The following is a 22476-nucleotide window of genomic DNA, read 5'->3' as shown; positions in this document are numbered from 1 at the left end:
CCCAGTGAATTCTGATTCTGTTCCTAATTTGGTCACAGACTTGCTGCACCATGATGTGGCCCAGCAGGCTTGTACCAACTTTCAAGTCTGCAGAATGGGGGTAATGCACACCTTACTCAAAGGCAAGTAAGTATTTCATGTTTCTCTATAGTACTTTCAGACCTAAGAATGGAAATCTGTATTCTTTCTATCAGTATAGCATATCACTTTATAAAATGTTTTATTTAATAAAAACACTCCAGAACTGCTGATCAAGCTCTAAAAATAATGCCAATTCTTTACAGTAGGTCTCTTGTTCTGTACTGCTGAAAGACTATATAAGATATTTTGAATGCCTACTCCTGCTGTTTATCCCCCTAAATATAAAATCTTTCTTGAAGTCAATTATTGCCATAGCTACCAGATTGCAATTTTTCTTTCTGTAAGGTTTAGCTAAATATTAAACTATTTAACATTATAGCTTAGTAGTGTAAAATGGTACAACTTCATTAATTTTGGCCAGACTCTTTTGTACATTTCAAGCTTGAACAGTTTCTACATACATACAGATAAAAAAAGTAACAATTAATTTGAAATAAGGAGCTTCTCAATGACAACTTTGAATCACAAATATTTTAAAGACTTCTTTCACATTTCCTGTGTTTTGCTCAAGAATCAAAATTCATTCTAGCATGGAGAACTGTATGTCAAAAAAAGGAAGCAATCAGTAAAGTGTTTGTTGTTAGAGGGCAAAATAATTCAGCAAAAATATGTTCTTAATGCCTGTTTAACACTTCAGCTAAGTTAAATTCAATTTTTACATTGATAAGCACCCTTTTGCCAACTAAAAGCTTCAGATGTTGCTTAGGAGCATTATTTAAATTATTAGGTCTGGAAAACTTGCCTCTTTTTTTTAAAATGTGCCACAGTTCTCTCTAGAGTTGCTGCTATGAAAAACTTGGGATGTTTCAAAGCACTGAAAAGAATGATATACTAATGATATGCTTGCATTCCAAATGGATTGGAACAAAGATCATTTGATGGTTTAATCAAACAGACCAGTCCAGGCTGTTCCTGAGCAAAATGATCAAGTGACTATGTAAAGTCTGAAAAAACAACAGTCAATGAAATCTCAAGAGAAAAAAACCCCAAATAAACCCATTTTTAAAGCAATTTGATAATTCTGGGGCATTATTTCTATTTCCAGTCAAGGACAATTTAATTATTGTTTTTTTTTTTAAGAAGTTAGTTGCACAGTAAATTCAGTATCACCATATACAGAACAGGAAACTCTATGTATGTGAAATGACTTGTCTGTATTCTAGGTAACTGATAATGCTGGCATTTTAGTTGACAGAAATATTTTTGGATAGTAAAACTAGCAAGAGCAAGATCAGTGAACAGATATAAAACCAGATAATTACCTAAGAATGCCGGGGGTTTTTTCACTGAAATTGTGGCATTTTAAGATTCTGTTTATTATCATAGATTTTAAAAACTATTTTCTGTTGTGTAAAACTTTAGAAACAAATTATTGTTAAATTGAAAAACTGAACCTCAAAAAAAACACCACCAAAACTCAAAACCAACACCCAAAAAACCCCAACCATAAACCATGACTCCTTTTTCTGCAGATACAAATAAAATTTCTTGCCTTGGTTTATTTCCATTGTTTGTACAACACTTTCTAAACTGGCTATGAGGAAGGAAAAGGGGGGAGGAGTTATTTTTGTTCCTAAGTCAGAACAGAAAGGGAAAGCTGAAGGAATGATACACAATTCAAAATCCCTGAGCAGAATGAGATTTCTGAAACATTGACCCAAGTCAAATCACTAAACACAGCTATGATCTTATTTGTCTGACAATGTTTAAATATGCCCTGATAAAGTTATATTCTAAAATTCTAAGCATTTAAGATGTTGTTTTGTATATTTGTATGAAATCATGACTGCAGCTGATTTGTAATTCAATATAAAGTACTTTTTAGAATAGCATGTTAAAACTTTAGCAGAGTAACACATTAAATCACAACATTAGTCTGGTAAAAGATTAATGTGTAGTCTCTGGATTTGGTTTTTGCCATTGTTGCTAGCTAGGAGAATGATGGGGGAGTACACAAAAATAATGCCAAACCTACACACAACTGTCAGACAATACAAAACAAAAAACATAAGTACAAAACAAAGTGAAAAAAGAGAACTTTTCTTACTGAGAATCAATTCTTCCTCAAGACACATTATTTAGTAAGTTAAGCCCAACCAATGTGCACATGAAGGCTTTGCACAAATCCAGGCATTCAGGAACTAAGAACTTGTGTACTGTGCTTCTGGAGACAAAATGAATTTGCAGCAGAGAGCCGACTGTACACAAGAGTATACCTAAAGTAGGGTAGTATAAAATGTCTAATGTCACAGCAACACAAGAAATTTTAGACAAGAGAGTGGATTTTACATCTGCCATGCTCCCTCCAATGCTGCATAGTAATTCAGTGTAAAACTGCTCCCCAGGGACAAGACACTTAGAAAAGAACCATGAAAATTAGTTTAGGAATATCAACAAAGAGACTATAATAACTTTATCTAACCACTTTATTAAATGTTAAGTTTCAGTGGATGAGATTGTTGGGAAAAACAAACAAAAACTTAATTACACATAAAGGGTTAGCAAGGTCATTCCTCTCAGCAGGATCATTTCAGCTGTATTACTCATAACAGGTGTCTGTAACTCCCATTCTTACATTTAGGAATGAATATCCTGCACTCTGCAGTGCTTAGAGGCTTTTCTCATCTACACACTCCTCCCTACTGTTATTTCTTGTCTTAACAAATCAAGACAAGTGTACTTCTGCTTAGTAACTTTCAAGAGATGCAACTTCTTAGAGTAATTCTATTTCTAAAGGGAAACAATTTATGGTGTAAATTTTATGTAAAAAAAAATGTATTTATATTTACCTATAGGCCCTCTATTTTGAACTGTCCCTCTGGAGTTTGATTTAATTACCTCACATATTTCTCCTAGCTGGCGTCTAAAATTGGAGACAGGTATGTCCTAGTTAACTGCAAGAGAGGCAAATACAATTTCACACAATTTTCAAGTAATACTTTAACATTCCAGTACGGCATTTGCCTTTTTGGCAGAAGTATGACATTGCCTCATGTTCCATTTATTTTTTGGCTATTTTTCTGAGGACTGCCCCCTCAGGAGGCGGGGACAGCACGCAGCAGGTTCCACTTTCAAAGGCACTGAACTACAAATGCAGCACGCACCACACCATGAAACTGGCAAGTGCTGATGGCTCCCCAGCCCAGCCTGCTGGCTGCCTTCAGCCCCCGACGCTAAAACCTTACATGAGAAGGCAGCAGAGTTCTCCATTCCATGCACTAGGAGCCTTGACTCACTGAATGAAGCACCAGCCTCACTCCTCCAGAGGAGGAGCTACTGCAAGTTCATGCCATGAAGCACGTTAGAGGAAATGAGATGCCTGAAGGAGTCAGGAGTGCTTGCAGATAGGTTCTGAGCCAACCATCCAACAGAATGTACCCTATTTTACAAAGCACTATTACCAAATTCTTTCTGCCCAGGGGACAGAGCAGCCAGTGCCACATGCCCACATTTATAATACAAAGGAGACTTTCACAGTGCTGTCACTTGCACTGAGAAGTATCACAAACACCCACAGGTTAGCTAGAGTCTTTCACTGGATTTGGCCTAGTGTCAGACTCAAGTCTCTTCCATTGCAAAGGAAAAAAACAAACAATATTGCAGGGACCTTTAATCTTATAGTCTAGGGCATTAAAAATCCCATAGTTTCAGGATGAACAGAGTTTATAGATTAAAAAAAGGATGTTAATATGCTGTGTAACTAGTTGCTTGAAGAGATCAATAAGATCAATTAAAAAACTCCGTCACTTCGAACCTTTAAATCAACAGTCTTACTAAATACACACTAAAAGGATGATCAAGCAGCTTTTGAGGTAGCAGTTCAAACTAAGCCTAACATGGCTATAGATATTCACACTTAAATTCTGAATCAACAAGGAACTCCCACGGCTAAAACAAACTATTTTCATAAAAGGCAGCTACAGAACATGAAGTCTTCTAAACAATTACCTGTGCTTTTCAAGATTCTGTGAATTGCCCCATACACAAAACAGCCTATCAAAGTAATCAGAAAAATCACTCAGTCAAAGAAACACCAGCTTTAGCACTTCTGATTTGTGCTGATGTATGTCAAAACTCATTTTGCCACCCCCAGGCACTTGTGCGATGTCTCAGACAGACAGGAAGTATGCACATGGTTTCATCTCTGCTTGGAGCTCAACTTACCACAATACTAATTTTAAAAATACTCTGTACACAACTCCACTCAGCAACAATCTGTTCACTTCTTTAGTTTTAAAAGCTCAACTGTTGCAGTCAGTCCCCACTTCCTCTCAGCAAATTATGTAGGCCAAAGCTGGCTGCCTTGCTTTGTACTTATATTCATTGCTCTGAAATCCTGCAATCTTGTGGCTATTATAGCTGTGTGGTTTTTAGCCTCAAAGACATCCCATTATAATGGCTTAGAATTTCATAATGCATTTTTCTTAGTGCTTACAAAAACCTGGTAACATAGCTTGTATTTAATGCAGTTTCTTACTAGATTTCTGAAAAGGCAATTGTCATAATGTTTAATCTCTGCAAAGGAACAGGTGGAATAGGCTCTTTAGTTAAATTCAGGAGGGGAAGAAGAAAAATGGGGACTATTAAAAGAAAAAAAAATCTTATTTTAAGTGAGAAATTACTAACAGAGTTTCTGCTGTATTTGCAACCAAAATACACAACTACCTGTATAAGAATTAGAATTATGAGCTGACAAGTGGCAAGAAGCAAAACAGCCTGATTGCTACAGAACTGACAGGAAACTTCTAAAAATGTAAGTGCTTTAAAACATAACTGGTGCAAAAGTATGTAGCTTCTTTATGGTAGAAATCTAATCAAACAGAACTGTTCTAAATGCAAGTCACACTCATTTATTTGTTTTTTCCTGGTTCCTCTGAATAATCATCAAGATGGAGTTTTGATCATTATGCAAAGTAAGAAAATCAGTTTAGTAAAAAGCCTTGAACCTATTCACTCCTCTGAGAAAGCCAGGAATGCTAAGATAAATATTCTAAAATCTCTGTCTACCTGCAGAAAACAAACAAACAAACAAGTAGTGACCAAAAATAAATCAAATAAAATGAGTTTAAATAATCAAAGTTGGTGACACACACTACCTAATGCTAACAGTAGTTCTTAATTTCTGAAACTAGGAAAGGTGGGGGGGAGATGTGTGGAGATGCTCACCACCAGCAGTTAAAACAGATGGTGTGTTCTTTCATACTTCTTTTGTGAGTTAAATTAACAACTCCAAGTGTAAAAGGGGAAAACCTGGGCCCTACAAACTCCAATCCAATGAATGAAGATGCCTCTCTCTGTGCATCCTTCCTTTTGCATCTGTTCTGATACACATTTGATTAGGGACTGAAGTGCTTCAACTCATAAATTTACTTGTTTCTGTTACTTTTGCTAAATTGCTATTCTTTTACTTTAGTACATTGTATCATTTCACTGCAAGATCACACAGCAGCATTAACAAAGTAGGAGCAGATAACTCAATGGGCAAATTGGCAGCCTGCCCCACACGATAAGATGAAGCAGTATTCCACAATAATTTAGAACTCGTAAGATTCTTGCAAAAAAACCACAGAAATTTCAAAACTTAGAAAATAATCCTCCTCTTTTCCTGTGGGCGTTGGATAGCATTTTCTATATTTACCTTTTCATTGCACACACTAGCACATAAATTTCTTCTTTTTCCAAATTGCAAAAATTGAATGTATGAGGCCCTTAGCTGGATGGGAAAGATGACATTTACCATCCTAACGTTTTTTCTTTAATATCTTGATAGACAAGCTGTCTCATCTTCAAATGATCTGAGTGTCAAACAAACAGCTTTCGGTCAAACATCTCCAATAAAACCCTGAAGTGGCTTTAAACTGGCTGAAAGCACTTCAGCACTGCAGTATATGCAAGGTCAAACACAAGTTTGTATTCAAAGTCTAATCTACTTGGATAGCACTCCAAAAACCAGTTAATGTTAAGTTTTATATCCAGCACACATTATTTGCAAACAAAGCAGATTAACTGAGCATTCACTAGGAATGCTCTAACTTTTGATTTTTATAGAGAACTAGTAAAATACCATTACCATTAGATCACAGAACAAAACAATTTCTAATTAATCCGTGTTTGTAAAATACGAAGTCCAGTTATAAACTGAGAACTAATTTCAAGATTAATTTCAGAAATTTCAGAATTTACCTCAAAAGAGGCACTTTACTTAATTCAATTTATAAATGGGATCAGTCCTGTCAAAAACCACTGCTTGGTTTGACTTTCCTACAAAATGTGATATTTAATGTGACTGGACTTCAGACAACTTGTATCAAGATGATGATCCAGTGCCGAGGCAGTCTTTGAAAGTCCTTCAAGGAGCAGAGATGTACAGCAGAACAAGAAAATTAACCAGAGCTGTACAGCTGGACAAGCGAGATTTCTCCCAAGTCACTGCCTTGCACAGGACAGCCCCATTAGGTTCAACAGCAATAACAGACACTAACTAAGGCACACTTTAATCAGAAAAACTGTTTCAGCTTACACCATACAAAATATGAGAAAACATTCTTTCAGTCCTCTCATGGTCTTGCATGGATATAACACAAGGATCCCTTCAGCACTGTTTGACACAGCACATGCACCTGGAAGCACAGCAGTGACAGGAATATGAATATGGAGACTTTCTCCCCCTTCACAGAGCCTGACATTGCCATTAAAAATATCAACTGAAGGAAGGGTCAATATCACTGCAAAGATAATTTCTTTCAATTACACCTCAGGCATCTAGTTTCTTCTGATAAATTCAGACTTGGTGGAGATACAGTCATCTAAGTCTCCACTTCAGACTATATTCAATTAATAGCAAGTAGCACAAAGATACCTGACCTACAGAAAAACTCCAGTTCTCTACCAACTTGCCGTTTGCTTTTCTCCTGGTTTCTCCAAACAGGTTGTTTTCATCTCAGACAAAATATGAATGCAAGGCTCAGATTCACTAAGATATTAAATACAAGCAACAGAACCTGAAGATGCACTTTAGAACAGGCAAAGGAGGTTATCCTCTGCTTTCCAATGACTTGCTCTGAAAAAATGTCCTCAGTTTCTCCACTGGCTTCAGGAGATTTAGCATGCACAGACCAACAGTCTTGTCTTCCTTTCTAGGTCAGTGCCAGCAATAACTTTTAAGATTCTCATTTTGTAAACTAGCCAAACTAAAAATACTTTTCACTTGTTTTGGGTTTTGACAATGTTTGACTTCAACTAGATACACACTAACCCCTACACTTCTCCTTAGTTTTCAGCATTAAGGGAATCCTTCTTTGGAACATTTTGACAGATCTTCACTCCTGGTCTAAAGTAGCCATTTATTCCTCCTCAGTAACCTGCCATGTTATTCTTGAGTCTCCAAGGGAAACATTACACAAGAGCTAACAAAACACATCTCAATTGGATAAAATAACTAATACACCAAGAGTGCAATATTTTTGGCTTTAAAACAGTAAGCCCTTATATTTGGCTTTCCTCGAATTCCTGATGCCACAATTACACTTTTGAAACGTCTAATAGAATAGAATTGTAATGATATTCAAAAGCAAGCTAGCCAACAAACTGAAACTTCTAAAGAACTGGAGGTAAATTCTAGATATTAAAATATATACATATGTGTTCATGTGTGTCTAAAATTAAGTGTAAACTTGGCCATTATTACCTTCACCGCATAAATTTTTAGAAGTAAAAATTACAAGTATTACCATTTACAGGTATATCTGTCCTGGTCCCTTTGATGATACAGTCTAGATGTATTTTTTTGGTGTCCTGATGATAATCATTTCTTTTATGGTTTTTTTTTTCTCCCCTTTGCATTTAACAAATACTCATTTTTCTCTCCAAACTTCCTGTGAATAAGATTCTACTTTCTAATAAAAAATTATTTTACATTACATTAGCTAAGATACAAATAGCATACAATAACTACATGCATGCAAAGTATCAAAGAGTGCTTCCACCTTAGTCCATGCAGAGGCTTTATTTTCTAACAATTGAAGTACAGTCTTACAATCTTTGAATTGACAGTAAATTATACAGCAATACAAATATCTATCTCCATACTATCCTTCTTTTATGGGAATATGGAGCTCTATCTTTCTATAAAGGTATTACACCTTTCAAAATAGTAAAAACAATTCTTCAGCTTCCTCTTCCAGTAAAAAAAGGAAAAGGCCTCTGGTAAAAATTTAAAGCAACCACAACTACTGAACGTGCAAAGAAAAAGGTGACTATATATACATAGTTAAGTAAGATTACATAAGAAGAGTTGCATTAGCCAAAGTTTTTAAATGTTCTGATTTCCCCCTAATATTCTAGTGAAGCTATAGGTCCCTGAATAATGAACAGGACTATTAACAACAAGATTTCTTAACTCTGTCATCAAATCTCCTTAGAAACAGGCAGCAGAACCCATGGCACTACATTAAAGACAATGACAGACAAGACACAAGCAGGGTTAAAGAGAAGTGAAGTATTAGCATTACTACATGCACACTTGCACTATTTAGGAGCAGCCAAGCAGCACAAAAAACAATTAAAATTAGGTTTGGTCTGCCACTACAGTAAAATAGTTGGTTAAGAGTACAAATAGCTTTCAGTCAAGAAGAGCAGATTGGTTAAGATTTTAGCTATATAACCAATTATAATCACATAACCAATTATCTGGGTCTGAAAGAGAAAAAAGCCCCACTTTATTTTCTGTTAAATTTCACGTTTCTTACCAGCACCTATTGGGCCACTGCTGTCAGGTGAAATATAGACATCCTTGCAGAACACAGATGTCTTAACAAAGCCGGACACTGGTTAGCTGGGGCAGCAAAGAAATCAGAACCACAAATAATTTACCAAGGAAAACTGCACGAAATTATTATAATGCTCACAAGCAGACTACTTCTACTATTGAATAAACTTGATTTTCACTTAGGTAGTCTTCTTCCAAAAAAATGTAAACATTATTTTCCACAGTATACTTGTCTTTCAAATGGACAGTTCCTCAAACTATTAAGTAAACTGTAAATCCTTCCCTCACACTCCATGTTGAAAAAACCAACAACTTATTTGTATATCCCCCTTTCCCCAGATTAATAGAAATAAATGCCTCTTCTGGAATAAGGCATATGTAACTCAGTACAATTTCATATGCGTTAAAAAAAAAAAGTGAAGACTAAAGTTTCAAGTCCACAGGTTTTATTTATTTTTTTCATCATAAACACGATAGTATTTCTTTAATAATATTCTCCTGTGAGCTAGTTTTACAAGTATCCTAACTTGTAGGAATACAATTCCTAACTTACATAAATTTAACAAACATAAGCACACATGCAAACTTCTCTCCTATCTCGCTTCATTTTTGGAGAATACTACTGGCCAAATACTCTTGCATAGTCAGTAGCAAGCATATTAAAAGAAAATTAATAATTTCTCTTTCTCATTCCTCTCCCCAACAGCATTCATCTTGCAGACTAAGAGTTCAGTATTTAAGTTTGTGAAAGGAGGTTTGGGGGGAAAATGCAAAATGTAGTCAATGTGGCAACTATTTAGGACAGTGATGCAAGATTTTCCATCAGAAAATACCCACAGCCAACCAAGCCTGCAAGCATTAAAAATAAAACAGATATTAAGAAATGAGAAATACCCAGCTGAAGACAAGTTTGGAGAAGATTTGTCAAGTGCTGCATAATTATGAAGATATTTCAGATGCATGCTACACAGAAAGCGCAAGTGCCACTGTAGAAATACAGGGAGAAAGACCAATATAAATGCAGTTAGTATTTAGCTAGGCTACCTTTCAGACTTCAAGGAATTAAAGAATCTGAACTACTTGTTTCATACCTTTTATCCAATTTATTCACCGAGAATACTTCTGTTTCTTTGGCTACTCATTGCTGCACCTGTTTCCAAAACATCTTCAGCTGGCTTAGCCTGTGACTAATGGCAGCCTTTTCCAGGGAGTGACTATTTAAAGAAAGATCCTTGCTCAGATTCCACAAAACTCTTCAACATATTAAAGAACAGAGAATAAATTTTTGAAGTTGCATAGGTAGTGTAAGAGTCTGTTCACTGCTTTCAAGTGTGCTGAAGCTATTATGTAAAGCCCAGTTTTTTTCTTGAAAGTCTTTAAGCCTCTTATACTAAAACCTTCATTTTTTAGCCTCTTTTCAAAAAGTATCATTTAGGATTACTCAAGTGAAAGAGAAAAAGTCTACCTTAAGTTTTACTTGATGGTCTTTTGTATGTCAACAATTCTAATGTTACTTTCCACATGAAACCTTGTTCCAGTCTCCAAAGCTGAACAAGAGGCACCTCAAAGAGGTCTTCAGTTCCAAGACACAATGCAGGAATCTCAGTGCCTCTCAATAAAATATCAGTGTCTCCATCAAATCACCAGGTTACACTATCAACTTCATATGCCAGTGAAATTCTAATTACGTGTTTGTGATCACTGTTTTTTCCCTAAGTCTAAGAAGATAATTGAAGAGAAATTCTGAAATACTTGGCTAAAGGACAAATCTAATCTTCCAGTACTACCATATGACAAATCAGCCCAATGCAATATTTACTCTCACAGAAATACTGTGCACCACCCTGCTAGAAGAGGAATATCCAGTTAAAGCATTCACACTGGCCTTTCTAACCAACTGATGTGCCCATGTACTACTTGGCTGCAATGTTGTTTCAGTGGACACAAAAGCTGTTTGAAGAGAAACTGCCAGAAAAAAAAAAGGAAAGATGGTGCAGTTCCTTTAAGACTAGGGAGTTTTTTTGTAAATACAAGTTCCATCTGCACATCTCATTCAAGTATTGAAGTGGTTTGGGGTTTTTTCCCAAGTTCAATCCTGAGCAAACATAGTAAGGATATCCAGCTACAGCAGTATGATAGCAAAGTTCTCAAACTGTATCTGGATTTGTCTGGAATCAAGTACCTAGGAAGGAAATTTACCATTTCCTTTTGACTTTTTGTTTGTTTGTTTTAATATATATGTATATTTATACAAAGATCTTAAAAGCTGATTTGTTTCCTCAAAACTCCAACTAAGTAAATATAATACACATAACTAGAGAAACTTGATGAGACCAGCTTAAGTATCATGGATCATTTCTATTTCACATAATGAATGCTATGTTTAATATTTATTGTCAGACCATAATTAGGATTTTACCATTTTAGAACTACACCAAATTAGGAGTACACCATTTCAAATGTTCAAATAAGTGCAGTTGCAAAGGAAATTACTCCCATGACAAAAAGGAAGATTGTTCTCTATTTTAGTGTAAAAAAGAGTACATAAAATTTTACTGAACTGAAATCAGTGTTGCTTGAGCCACAAATAAAAACATTTCACTAATTTAAAGTTGACCTACTACCAGTTGAGTTGCTCTCTAGATGCTACCAATGCCACATCCAACACCAGTGAAAAAGTCTGCCATAGCAGGACATACACCTGTCTCTCTCATATATATTATTATTACTATCCTGTCACCAAAAGAGTATTTGTCTTTACAATACAGAATGTAACAAAAGCAGTTTATTCACTTTACTTGCATCTAAAAACCTAATTCACCATGCACTGGCAAGTATACATATATATATATGTACTTTTAAAATGTACAATGTATGAAATAGAAGATTTTTTAATAAAATGTTTCTGAAATGTTTAAAAATGAAATATGTTAACCTTATCAATCCAACATTTTGGCTTGTATCAGGCAAAGTAAAATGAAATCAGAATATTAGCTCAACAGCCAAAGAGCTACTAGCAAAGAAAAACTGAATTAGTGTAAACAGGCATCTAATATACATGCTAATACTTTCTGGAACTTCACGGTAAATTATTCCAGCGAACACACTTGGCAGGAGCCTTGGAAGTCCAATTCCAAAATGGACCAAGAGTATCAGAATATATTTGAAGAGTGACTTTGCAGGTTCCAACCCATGTATCCAATACACTAAGTCACCAAGTGACACAATCTTTTGTACTACTCAAATTTTAGGAATGTAAATACTGCACTAGTAATCTTTGAGTAATGGAAAGAACCCAAGATTAAATATATTTTAAATTGTCCAACTTTGCAGGAAAATAGGCAGGAAATTCTGCAAAGAAGACAAAGACACCACAGAGTTACCTAAATCATGCCCTGCGTGTAAAGGTGTGTGAATTGTCATTGTAAAGTTCTGGAAGAGCAACTCAGGATGAATCTGCATTTAGAAAATGGAAATTACTCGAAGTTGAATTATTGTCTCCATTTTTGTCCCTGTTCCAGGCAGCAAGGTATTGGTACATATCAAACTCTCATTTTCAAACAGCACTGCAGTCTTACTTATGTTAAAGTATTTCACTATCTCCCTTGATGCCCATCTAGCAGGGCAACCTTCAAAAGAAACTAAAGTGCAAATATATAAAATTATTGCTATGTTTGCAAAAATGCATTTATATTTATCGAAGTACAAAGATTAAAAAGGATATCTATTTTATTTTTAAGTTTAGTGATATAATTTGAAGTTACATTCATTTAATACTGCAGCAACATCTATCTTTCAATAAGCAGAGGAGTAAAGTAAGTTTAAAAAGTGAAAACATATTTTCCATTACAAATTCCTGAATTCTGAAATGCTGGTATAACATGTACTCATTTTAAAAAATGTCTCAATCCCTTATTATTTCTCCCAGGAAAAGAAGTTATGCCAACCTAAGTGTCACAGCATTAACAGGAAGATTAACTTAACACTTTTTCACTTAAATGCTGATAAAGGATATTGGAAAGTCTCTTCCACCATTTTAAATTAAAGTATTCTTTGAAATCTTAGAAGAATGTATTCCACATTTATTTTAAAGAAAACATGGAGCGGACTATTTTAAATGTACAAATGAGATTTGGTGCTTGCAATCTGCTGTTAAGAGGATAGCTGAAAATAGGAAGGAAAAAAATTATCACAGTGAATCAGGTTGCCCTGCCACAAATTGAAACATTTTTTTTCAAATCCGAAGAGAACATGAAAAAACAAATTACTCTCTACTACATTATTTATTACAGCTGAAACCCTGCATCAGATACACTTGGATCTGAATTTTGCTGAAGTCAAATCCCATTTCCCAAATCCCATTTAGAAGGATTGTCTTAAATGATGAGGAATACTAAGTTAGAAGGACACATAAGAGGAAAAAGGGCAAGGATCACAGATAAAAGCTCAGCTAGAACACCAGTTCTTAGAAAGGAAGATAACATGTCATCCAAATATCTGCATCAAGTTTGTGGTAATAAGCAGAAAATGTTACACACCTCACTCTACCATCTCCAACTGGCATTAACACCCAACTGTCACCAAGTCTCCACTTGTCTAGCCATAAATATACAGGCCTTCTTAACACATACAAAAAAAAAATGGAAAGTTTTACTTCGATTCCCTTCAACTTCCTTATCAGAGTGATGTAGTTTCTCCCTAGATTATCATTCCCTACTGTTTTAGTTTGAGATAAAGGTAGCACAGTTGCTTACATCTTCCATCCATTGGTAAAAGTACCTGTTGTCAAAATGTCTTATAGGCATATAGAGATTGTCACCTTTATAGGATAGAAATCTAATATTTATAAATATCTTTCTACAGAAAATTATAATACCAACTGTTTCTCTAATTTAAGTAGAAAGAAACATAACTGCTATTAATGGTATGCTTTCCAAATGCTGAAGAAGAACTTGAAGGAGGAGGGAAAGCAAAGCTTATACTGGCCTCAAAAAATGAGGTTTTTCATCTGATATCATCTTTTCTTTAAGACTCTCCATTTTTTGAAATCAATGTTTATCATATTGAAAATTGCATTTTCTTCATTCCCTTCAAGACACAGCATCAATTCAATTAAATCTTTTCACTCAATATTTTCTAGAAAATATAGACTTCAAACCTGTAAAGAAGTCTGGTGTTCTAGGTCTCAAGAAAGCACAAAAAACTTTCTATGGCAATTTCACCTGTAGAGAGTTTACAAAATGTTTAGCCTAATGACTGTAAACTGCTAATTTGGCAGAGGGATGGGGAAGGATGTGTGTTCACATGCAGTTTAAACCAATCCTAATCAGTCTTGGTGCACTTCTGCTTTTGTGCCCTTTCTTCCTCTGCCAGGCATCAGCCAGGGCAGGAACAGTCTGCAAGTGAAGAGTACATGTATCTGATTGTTTCTAATTTCAGCTTAGTTCCGTGTACTCTGGCACCACACAAATGGACTGCTAGCACGGAAGACAATGAGAATAAACAGCCAAGAGTGGAAGAAGGAGACAAGACTGCATTCTTCCATGACCATAAAATACCTTAATTTGACAAACTACTTATGAGACAAAATTCTTTGCTTCAAGTTGTTGGAGGACAAACCAACAGATTAAACAGCAAACAGCAAACTCCTCTGCCAAGAACACTGTTATTCATATTAGTCCAACCTGCATGATCTGCTCTGCAACAAAGCTCTGTAGATGTCTGCATTCACGCTTAGCTTAAATGACAACTGATGAATGCTGTCTCTAGCTACTCCTTAAGGAGATCTGTATGAGTCACAATCAAAGACTACTTAAACTGGGAGTTCTGGATGCTAAAAAGTCTTTTCTTCGGTGTACCGACCACCACCTCCACTCTAGAGCAAATATAGGCTCACAGACAACAGCAATAGGAGCAAGTAACTCCCTATTAGCTGCAATGATGCCTTTTCCCACTGCTTTCACTCACAGTAAGAAAAATGACTTTTCATAGTTAAGCACAATTTTCTTCATAGTGAAGACAGGTTCAGGTACCCCCAAAATAGTACTCCATGTTCAATTAATTAATAGATACTCAGGAAGTCACTGTCACACAAGCGGTCACACATAAAACTGCCGGCTCATCTCAGTCCTAATTTTCTACAGGTAACTCAGCAACACCCTCCACCACCCTGCTCTGACATTCTCACAACTGGCTTTCAGAGCTCACTTACAAACACTTCTTGCTAAACAGGTCATGACTGCTTTATAGTCTGCCAAGCAAAAAAAAAAAACCGACAAAAAACCAAAAAACAATAGTGCTCTCTTTATTGAATTTCTCCCCTGGTTCAAACTAATCTTCAGAAGGAAAATAGATGTCTTGTCAAGTATTGAATATCAAAGTGGCTTGCTGTCCTTTCCTTAGTTGAATTCCCTGAAATATCCCCTCATCTGGTCACCCCATGTTAACAGAAAAAGAGAACAAAAAACCCAACTACCCAGATTTATGACTTTTCATCAAAACCTTTTAAAATAATTATGGTAACACATATTAAATCACTAACATTTCGTTTATGCATAGGGCTAAACAATTTTTCTCAGTTCCCTAGAGGCCTTTTGAAGTCTTCTAGAAGTCTTTAAAAATCCATTGCATGCACATATCCAAGCAAGACAGCAAGCACAGTAACTGGACAACATTAAGTGCTAAGTGGAAAAGGCAAAAAGTAGTATTTTTTACCAAAGCACATCAATTAAAAAGCAAACAGCCACAATACCTGACTTCTCAACATTTCTCAACTGTGACCTGAATCACATTTAAGGCAGACATAGTCTGAGATCCATGGTTTTAAGCTTTGTACATTTCAGTAAAAACAGCTGAAGGGCCTATTAAGTAGAAACGCAGAGAATCCAACTGTTGCATTTCACAACAGGTAGTGAGCAGAAAGTGGGTTAACTACTTTCAAGTAAGTATAACTGATAAATAATCAAGCATTTGGATGGCTGTGTATGACATTAGGGTGCCAGATAAAGTTAAGCCTAGGTTTTTCTGTAAAATTTGTTCCCTTTTTCAATGAGGTCACCTCAAACTCCCTTTTATTCTTTAGCCTATTATAAAAGTATATATTTCTAAGGAAAATGTGTGTATCTGTACAATTTAAACAAAATATCTGAAACCAATTTGTGACAACAGTATCATTTCCACCTTCTCAAAGTTAGCACTATTTTTTCAATTTACTCAATCAGCAAAGCATTCAGATTAAGTATCTGATACTGACAGTAAAGCTTAATATATCAAAACCTTTGCATTTTGTTTCAAAGGGCTTTTCAACTACAATGCAGAACTTCTTTGAAAACAGACATGCAATGTGTATCACAGCATGCTTCAGCTCTGCATGTATACAATACTTGTTTTGGATTACAAAGTGAATTGAATAACCATCCCAAAGTGTTCCAGTGAAGATATACACATTCATTATTCTGCCTGCTAACATTTTCCTTAGACAGTATGCTCATACAATAGTTATGCTGCCGTGAGAACATTGATCCAAAAATCCTTCACCAACTTTGAAGATAATAATACAGGCAACTTAACTGTAGTAATGCTCATAGTTTATTACAGCTTCAGTCTTCTCAGTCTAAGACAGCCTTTTTTCCACTATGTGGTCTAATTAACTTCAAGCCCTTATAAACCAATACAACCATTCAACAGCCACATTGTACCCATACAGATTTGAGTTCAAGACTTCCATGCTGTTTAGCCACTGTAAAATACATAAAGACTAGCATTTAAAAAGTGCAAATAAACAATTTCAAAATAACATAGATTATTCCAACATGACTTGTAATTGCTTGGTGCAAGTGGTGTTTGCTTTCCTTTCTACATAATTATGCAAGCACGAGGAAGTCAATAACTGCCTCTGATCACTTGTTCAAACTGGAACATCAGGAAAGAATTTTAAAAAACTAATTTTTCACAATGTAAAAACAAGTTATGGAGTAAAACCACCTCTTAAGACTTACCTGCTTTCCTGCCTCCATCACAAAAACTATTCTAACAGTACTCTTCCCTTAGCAATCTCCATTTCTGCTGCAATTCAAATAGTTAACCAGAAATTGAAAGGTCACTACATTCCACGACTGGTTTCCAGCCTGCATAAAACCAATGGGATTTTCAACTGACTTGTGCTCAAAGTTGGAAATTAGTGGCTGAAAAGTTTACTAGATGTTTCACTTTTGTCTTCAGCCATACTGGCAGAGAATATGAGCAATGGTCCGGCACACATTAAGGGAAAGCAGCTACGGCATCAGTGTGCACAAGTGATCTCCCTGGGTAGCTGGAGAGGTCACTAGGACAGACTACTGAAACAACAATGTAAATTCAGGAAGAATTAAAACCCAACCAAAACAAAAAATCTACCATAAACCATAGGCATGGCTTTCTTAATTCGTTAGTGTGGTAACTTTGAGCAAGCGTCCAGGAACATCTAGGATTACCAAAGACAAGTATCAACAACCATTAAATAGTTTGTACTTTACAGAATGAAAAACATTAACATGCAAACAGTATCAAAACATTTAAACAATCATTTCAGAGCTCTTAATTCATAGAGCATTGCTCTAACTTCTGGGACATCTACTCTTTTGATCCCCACTCAGCAGTGAACTTTTTAACTACAGTGGGTATATTAACTTCATTCACATATTTATATATCAAACAAATGCCATGATACATATTAAAAACCTCATGAGCATTTGCAGCAGTTCCTAGTACAAATCATTGGTCAAACCAAGCTTTTGTTTATTTCTCTCTTTAAAAGCAGACGCTTTGCTTTCAGGGAGTTTATTTCCTGATTCTGGAGCTAAAAAAAAAAGCACTCTATAAGAATGCTTTTACATATATTGCTACCTACTTAGTATGTAGCCATTTGATGGAATGCAATTACTTTTTAAATCATCAAACAGATTCTACATTCTTCTGACACATACTTAATGCAAAAAGGCCTTATACAAAAGGTGCTAAATCAACAAAAACCTCCACAACATGCAAGCAATCCCAGCCATTATCTACACAGCTGCACTAACTATCAGAGGTCAATCAACACAGGATAAAGCCTGATTTAGTAGAACACCACTTCTTGTGAGACATATTTCAAAAGCATTTTTAAGTGGTCTTAGCAGTCCATGGGAAGACTACTTGATAGGCTGAAGTTACTGGTTTATACAAGGGGCTTTATTTCCTTGGATTAAGTTGGGTTATTACAAGGAGAGCAATGATACCAACAGCTCTGGTAATCTCTAAGCAGGCAGCGTACCTCTCTTGTGTCAAAGCGTTGCGAAATGCAAGAACACAAGTGACTTACGGTTTTGTGTCAATACAATTGTTGGTGCTGCTCCTAAATATACTTGACTGTGCTTTACAAAGAAAGATCAACATTTCATCCATACCACACAGGTGGGGGAAAGGAGTCAGTAAAGCTAATTGAATTGTTCAACTTCACATAAAGAGACAAGGTACTGACAAGGAATCCGGTTCTAAGGCTCTGTGCACCAGAATCTACAATGCTCTGCACTTGAAGGAACGACCAAGGCATAAATCAAAACAGAGGCCTCTATCATGCAGTCAGAAGCAAGTCTGCATCAGCAGACCCTAAGCAAGACTAGGTCTTAAAGCATTAAATCCTCTGCATGCTGAAGTGTCCTTGAGTATCCAAAGAGTATGTTCTTTGGATAACTTAGAAAATAAATGCACAGAAATATACAGTCATATTTAAACAGTATCTTGATCTAATCTAGTCAATGTTACCTTGAAGCGATACAAACAGAAAGCTAATAATTCTCTTAAGCATTCTCCCTTACTGCTTCTTACTGGACTGGCTTGTATCCTTGTAAGCTTAAGTAATAAATTACAAATTTAAGCCAGCCAGAAGGACTGATCCACTGTATAACTCCTATAATCTTGGTTAAGTTGTTGAATCTTAGAAATTTCTTTGGAACCACAATACTGTTAAAAGTTTCCCTGTAATAACTAAAGCTTCAAAGTAATGACTTACAGATTAACCTCCCTTAACACTACAGAGCACAGTAAATAAAGTACTGGAGTTATCTCAAGCATATGTAAGTTTAACACTAGACACACACAAATTGCAAAGCTACAGACTTAAACTTAACACCTGAACATTCTGACAGAATTTATCCTAACTTTAAAAATAAACATGCAAGAGTAGCACAAACTTTACTGAAGACTAAGTAAGCTCTGAGGGTTTTTAAAAAAAATACAGGTCTATTAACAGGTTTTTGTATTTGATACTCTAAGTTTAATTATCTGTTATACATTCAATTCAGCCTGAAGTGGATCTGTATCACTGTTTCACAGAACACTTTGCGTTCTACTTGTTATCTGACCTCCTCATGCTCCCAGCTGTCTGTCTACATATTAATATGGTTCTAAAAACTCAGTATCTGAACCTAATCTCTATGGTAACTGTAAGATTTGTTTACATTGAAAAAGAATATTAGAAACGTATGTAAATTTAACAGTCATTTAAATAAGTTTTTTCCTTCTGGGGAAAAAAGCTCCCTATACTGCCTCCTATTTATCTTGCTTCCATCTCCAGTATCCCCACCAGGCAATGAGCCACATTTGGAAACCTCCCTATCATACAACTTCAACAGCCTGTTGTTGTAAATTCATAAATAGTTTACTTTCAATAAGACAGACGTGTGCAGTTTTTATATCTTAGCACTTGTTAAAGAAAAATCATAGGGCAATTAAAACGTGATTTTTAAAAACACTGCCATAAAGTCACCAAAGTAAAAAAAAACATACTAAACCTTTAACAGCTATACAGAAAGACTTCACTGCTCAGCAAGTCAGATCAATCTAGAAATTAACAGAGTCCATTTCATTTACCATTTCTAGCAGTGAATATAGTACTGGGTGCACACTTTACATAATACTGATTCACAGACAGTAGGCAAAAACTCTTGATAGTAGAAGAACCCACATACAGACTACTGCTTTTTATTAACAAATACCAAGGAATTGATGCATCATAGGTTTGGAACAATTGTTTTTTCTAAGATTTATAGTATTTTGAAATGAGATTTACTGCTGCCCAGCAGGACCGGGAGCTGAAGTACACGGGGGTGACAGTAACACAAATGGCAGTTTGAGCAAGACATATCAGCAAAATGGTAAAAAAAGCCCTAACTAACACAGTCGTTAAAAACTACTTTTAGGCACACAGTTCTTGCCCCTACACAGAAGAAATCATTGCATTCCACCAAAACGATCTTTTTTGCTATTTAGCTTGCATAATATACCAAACATCAACCGTCTAGAAAGGTCGAAGAGAAGAAAAATGCGTGACAGTGAGGTATATGAATACTACACAGCACGGAGAGGAAATTAGAACCTGTTTGAAAATCTTTCCGCACCTTACAGCAATCATTTCACTGCGGAGAATCACTCACTTGCACCCTCCCCGCTCTCATCAAGATTACTCATTCAACAAAACTCCTATTGACGAATAGAAAGTAAGTAAATCTACCCTCTATTCAAGTAAACAATGTTGTAGAGCCAGCATTTCCCCCACAGCGTTACTTTCTCGAGCAGGGTGACTGTGCCCTGCTCCTCCATGAAGCGAGCTCAGCCCAGGCAGCCATGTCCTTATTCTCCTACAAACAATGTTTGTGAAGGAGAACAGCCCCTGCTCGGGGAACTCACGGCTTCCCCCAGCATAACGCGGCGGAGCAAAGCCCGCCCCACGATCAGCGAGCGAGCCGAGGCACCGAAACACGGCAGTGGGGGCGAAGCTGCCCGCAGTCTGGATCTGCACCAGCACCGAGCCTCGCACCGGGGTCGGGACAGATGGACTGACAGATAGGACAGCATTTTTCCATGCAACCCTCCCTCCTTTCCCCTCCCAGGCACACAAGCGAGTGTTTTACCTTCATGATGAGCTCAGGCTGCGGTAAAAGCCCCGATCGTGGCTGAGCGGCCGAGGCTGGACCTGGAATTTAAAACAAAGCGCTAAGGCACCGCACCAGCCGCTCGCACCGGGCGGGGGGAGGGGAGCCAAACATCGGGTGGGGGCGCTGGGCTCCTCCCGATACTGCCCCTTTCCTTCTCCGGATCCCCCCTTCTCCCGCCGCTCACCCCCTTCCCTCTTTCCTCGGCCGCCGCTTCCCCCCGCGGCTCCCACACGCCGCGGCTTCCCCTACACTCGCTGCCACTGACGCCATTTCTGTCAGAGGAGGAGAAACTTGCCACAACAACAACCCACCCCCGGCTGCCGCGGGAGGGGGAGGCGCCCCGGCCGCCTCCCCGGGGCGCTGCGCCCCCTCCCCGGGCACCGGGCGGCGGGAGGGCACCCGCGGGGGTCCCGGCGCAGAGAACACCCCCCTGCTCGCTTTACCGCGGGGGGAGAGAGAGCGGAGAGAAGGAGGGCGAGAGGGAGGGAGGCTCTTCCTCCATTGTACGAGGAAGAGTGCCCGTGTGCACGGCGGTGGAGCGGGGTGTCGGGAGCAGTCCCCCCACCCCGACACACACACACACGCTTTTGTAGGGGCTGCGGCTCCGGATCGCGGCGGCTCCTCCTCCCTCCGTCTCCCCCCCTAAATAAAGGAAAGCGCTGACTCCGCCGCAGGAGTTTCGGCAGCAACAGCCGCAACTCCCCGGCTCGGCGCAGCGGGTCCGGGCGGGGGGAGGGAGGGAGAGCAGGCAGGAGGCGGCGGAGGAGGGGAAGAAAAGGAAGAAGAAGAAGAAGAAAAGAAGGGAGCGGGGACGGGGAGGGAGGAATGGAGGGGGGCGGGGAGAAAGGGGCCCGACCTGCTCGGCGGGGACACGGAGCGTGTGTCTGTACGAGTGTGGAGGAGGGGGCTCCGTCCCTCCCGGCAGAGGGGCCGGAGGAGAAGCCGCCGGTCCCTCCCCCCGGCCCGCCACTGGGTGTTTGGGGTGGGGGGGAAGACGAAGCATCGGCGAGTCCCGCCGCAGTCTCGCTACCAGGAGAAAAACAAGCGCCCCCCTCCCTCCCTCGCCACCGCACGCCCGGCCCCTCGCCCCCACGGGGCCCCCCGCCGCCTCCCCGCCAGCCGCCGGCGGGGCACGGGGGCTCCTTCTTCGGCTCGGCGCCCTCACCTTTGTTCCGCTGCGACCGCCCGCCCGCTACTCCCCCGGCCCGAGGCGGGGGGCACGGAAGGGAACTGGGCGAAGGCTCCTCTCAGCTTCGGGCACCCCCGGCCCCGCTCAACGCTGCTGCAGCGGCTCCGCTGGCGGCGGCCCCGCACGGCGCGCGGAGGGGCCGATCCGTCCTGCGCGGCCCCGGCGGCGGTGACTGCACGGCTCGGTCCCCCTCCCCCTCCCGCACCGATGACTGACTGACGGGCGAACGGGAACGGCCACGCCCCCTTCTCCACCTCCCCCATTGGGCCGTGTCCCGCAGGGCCCGCCTACCCCGTGGCCCCATTGGCCTTCGTGTCGGAAATACTGACATCATTCTTCTCCACTTCTATGGAAACTGAGACTCGGCGCCGAGGGTGCTCATGGGGAACGCAGTTCCTGCTCTTCGTTAGCAGCGTTTCTGGCAGGCA

General features: G+C 38.6%; 1 protein-coding gene across 6 annotated transcripts in view; it reads right to left on the bottom strand.

Moving 5' to 3' along the window:
• ARID4B (AT-rich interaction domain 4B) overlaps positions 1–22398 on the bottom strand; it is an 87833-nt gene extending 65435 nt beyond the window's left edge. For 3 of the 6 annotated variants that reach the window (XM_064708495.1, XM_064708500.1, XM_064708499.1), the window contains exons 1-2: positions 22025–22242; positions 20836–20897 (exon numbers count right to left, since the gene is read on the bottom strand). In XM_064708495.1, the coding sequence (XP_064564565.1) occupies positions 20836–20841 (6 nt within the window). In that variant the 5' untranslated portion in view covers positions 20842–20897; positions 22025–22242. Of the gene's footprint in view, positions 1–20835; positions 20898–21043; positions 21065–21302; positions 21466–22024; positions 22243–22377 lie in introns of those variants that run through there. The other 3 variants (XM_064708497.1, XM_064708498.1, XM_064708496.1) reach the window with 3 other exon arrangements.
• Positions 22399–22476: the final 78 nt, after the last annotated feature.

This window comes from Zonotrichia leucophrys, chromosome 3 (assembly GCF_028769735.1).
Source record: "Zonotrichia leucophrys gambelii isolate GWCS_2022_RI chromosome 3, RI_Zleu_2.0, whole genome shotgun sequence".
Classification (NCBI taxonomy): Eukaryota; Metazoa; Chordata; class Aves; order Passeriformes; family Passerellidae; genus Zonotrichia; species Zonotrichia leucophrys.
Note: the sequence above shows the minus strand (reverse complement) of the source record. Positions and strands in the feature narration are given on the sequence as shown.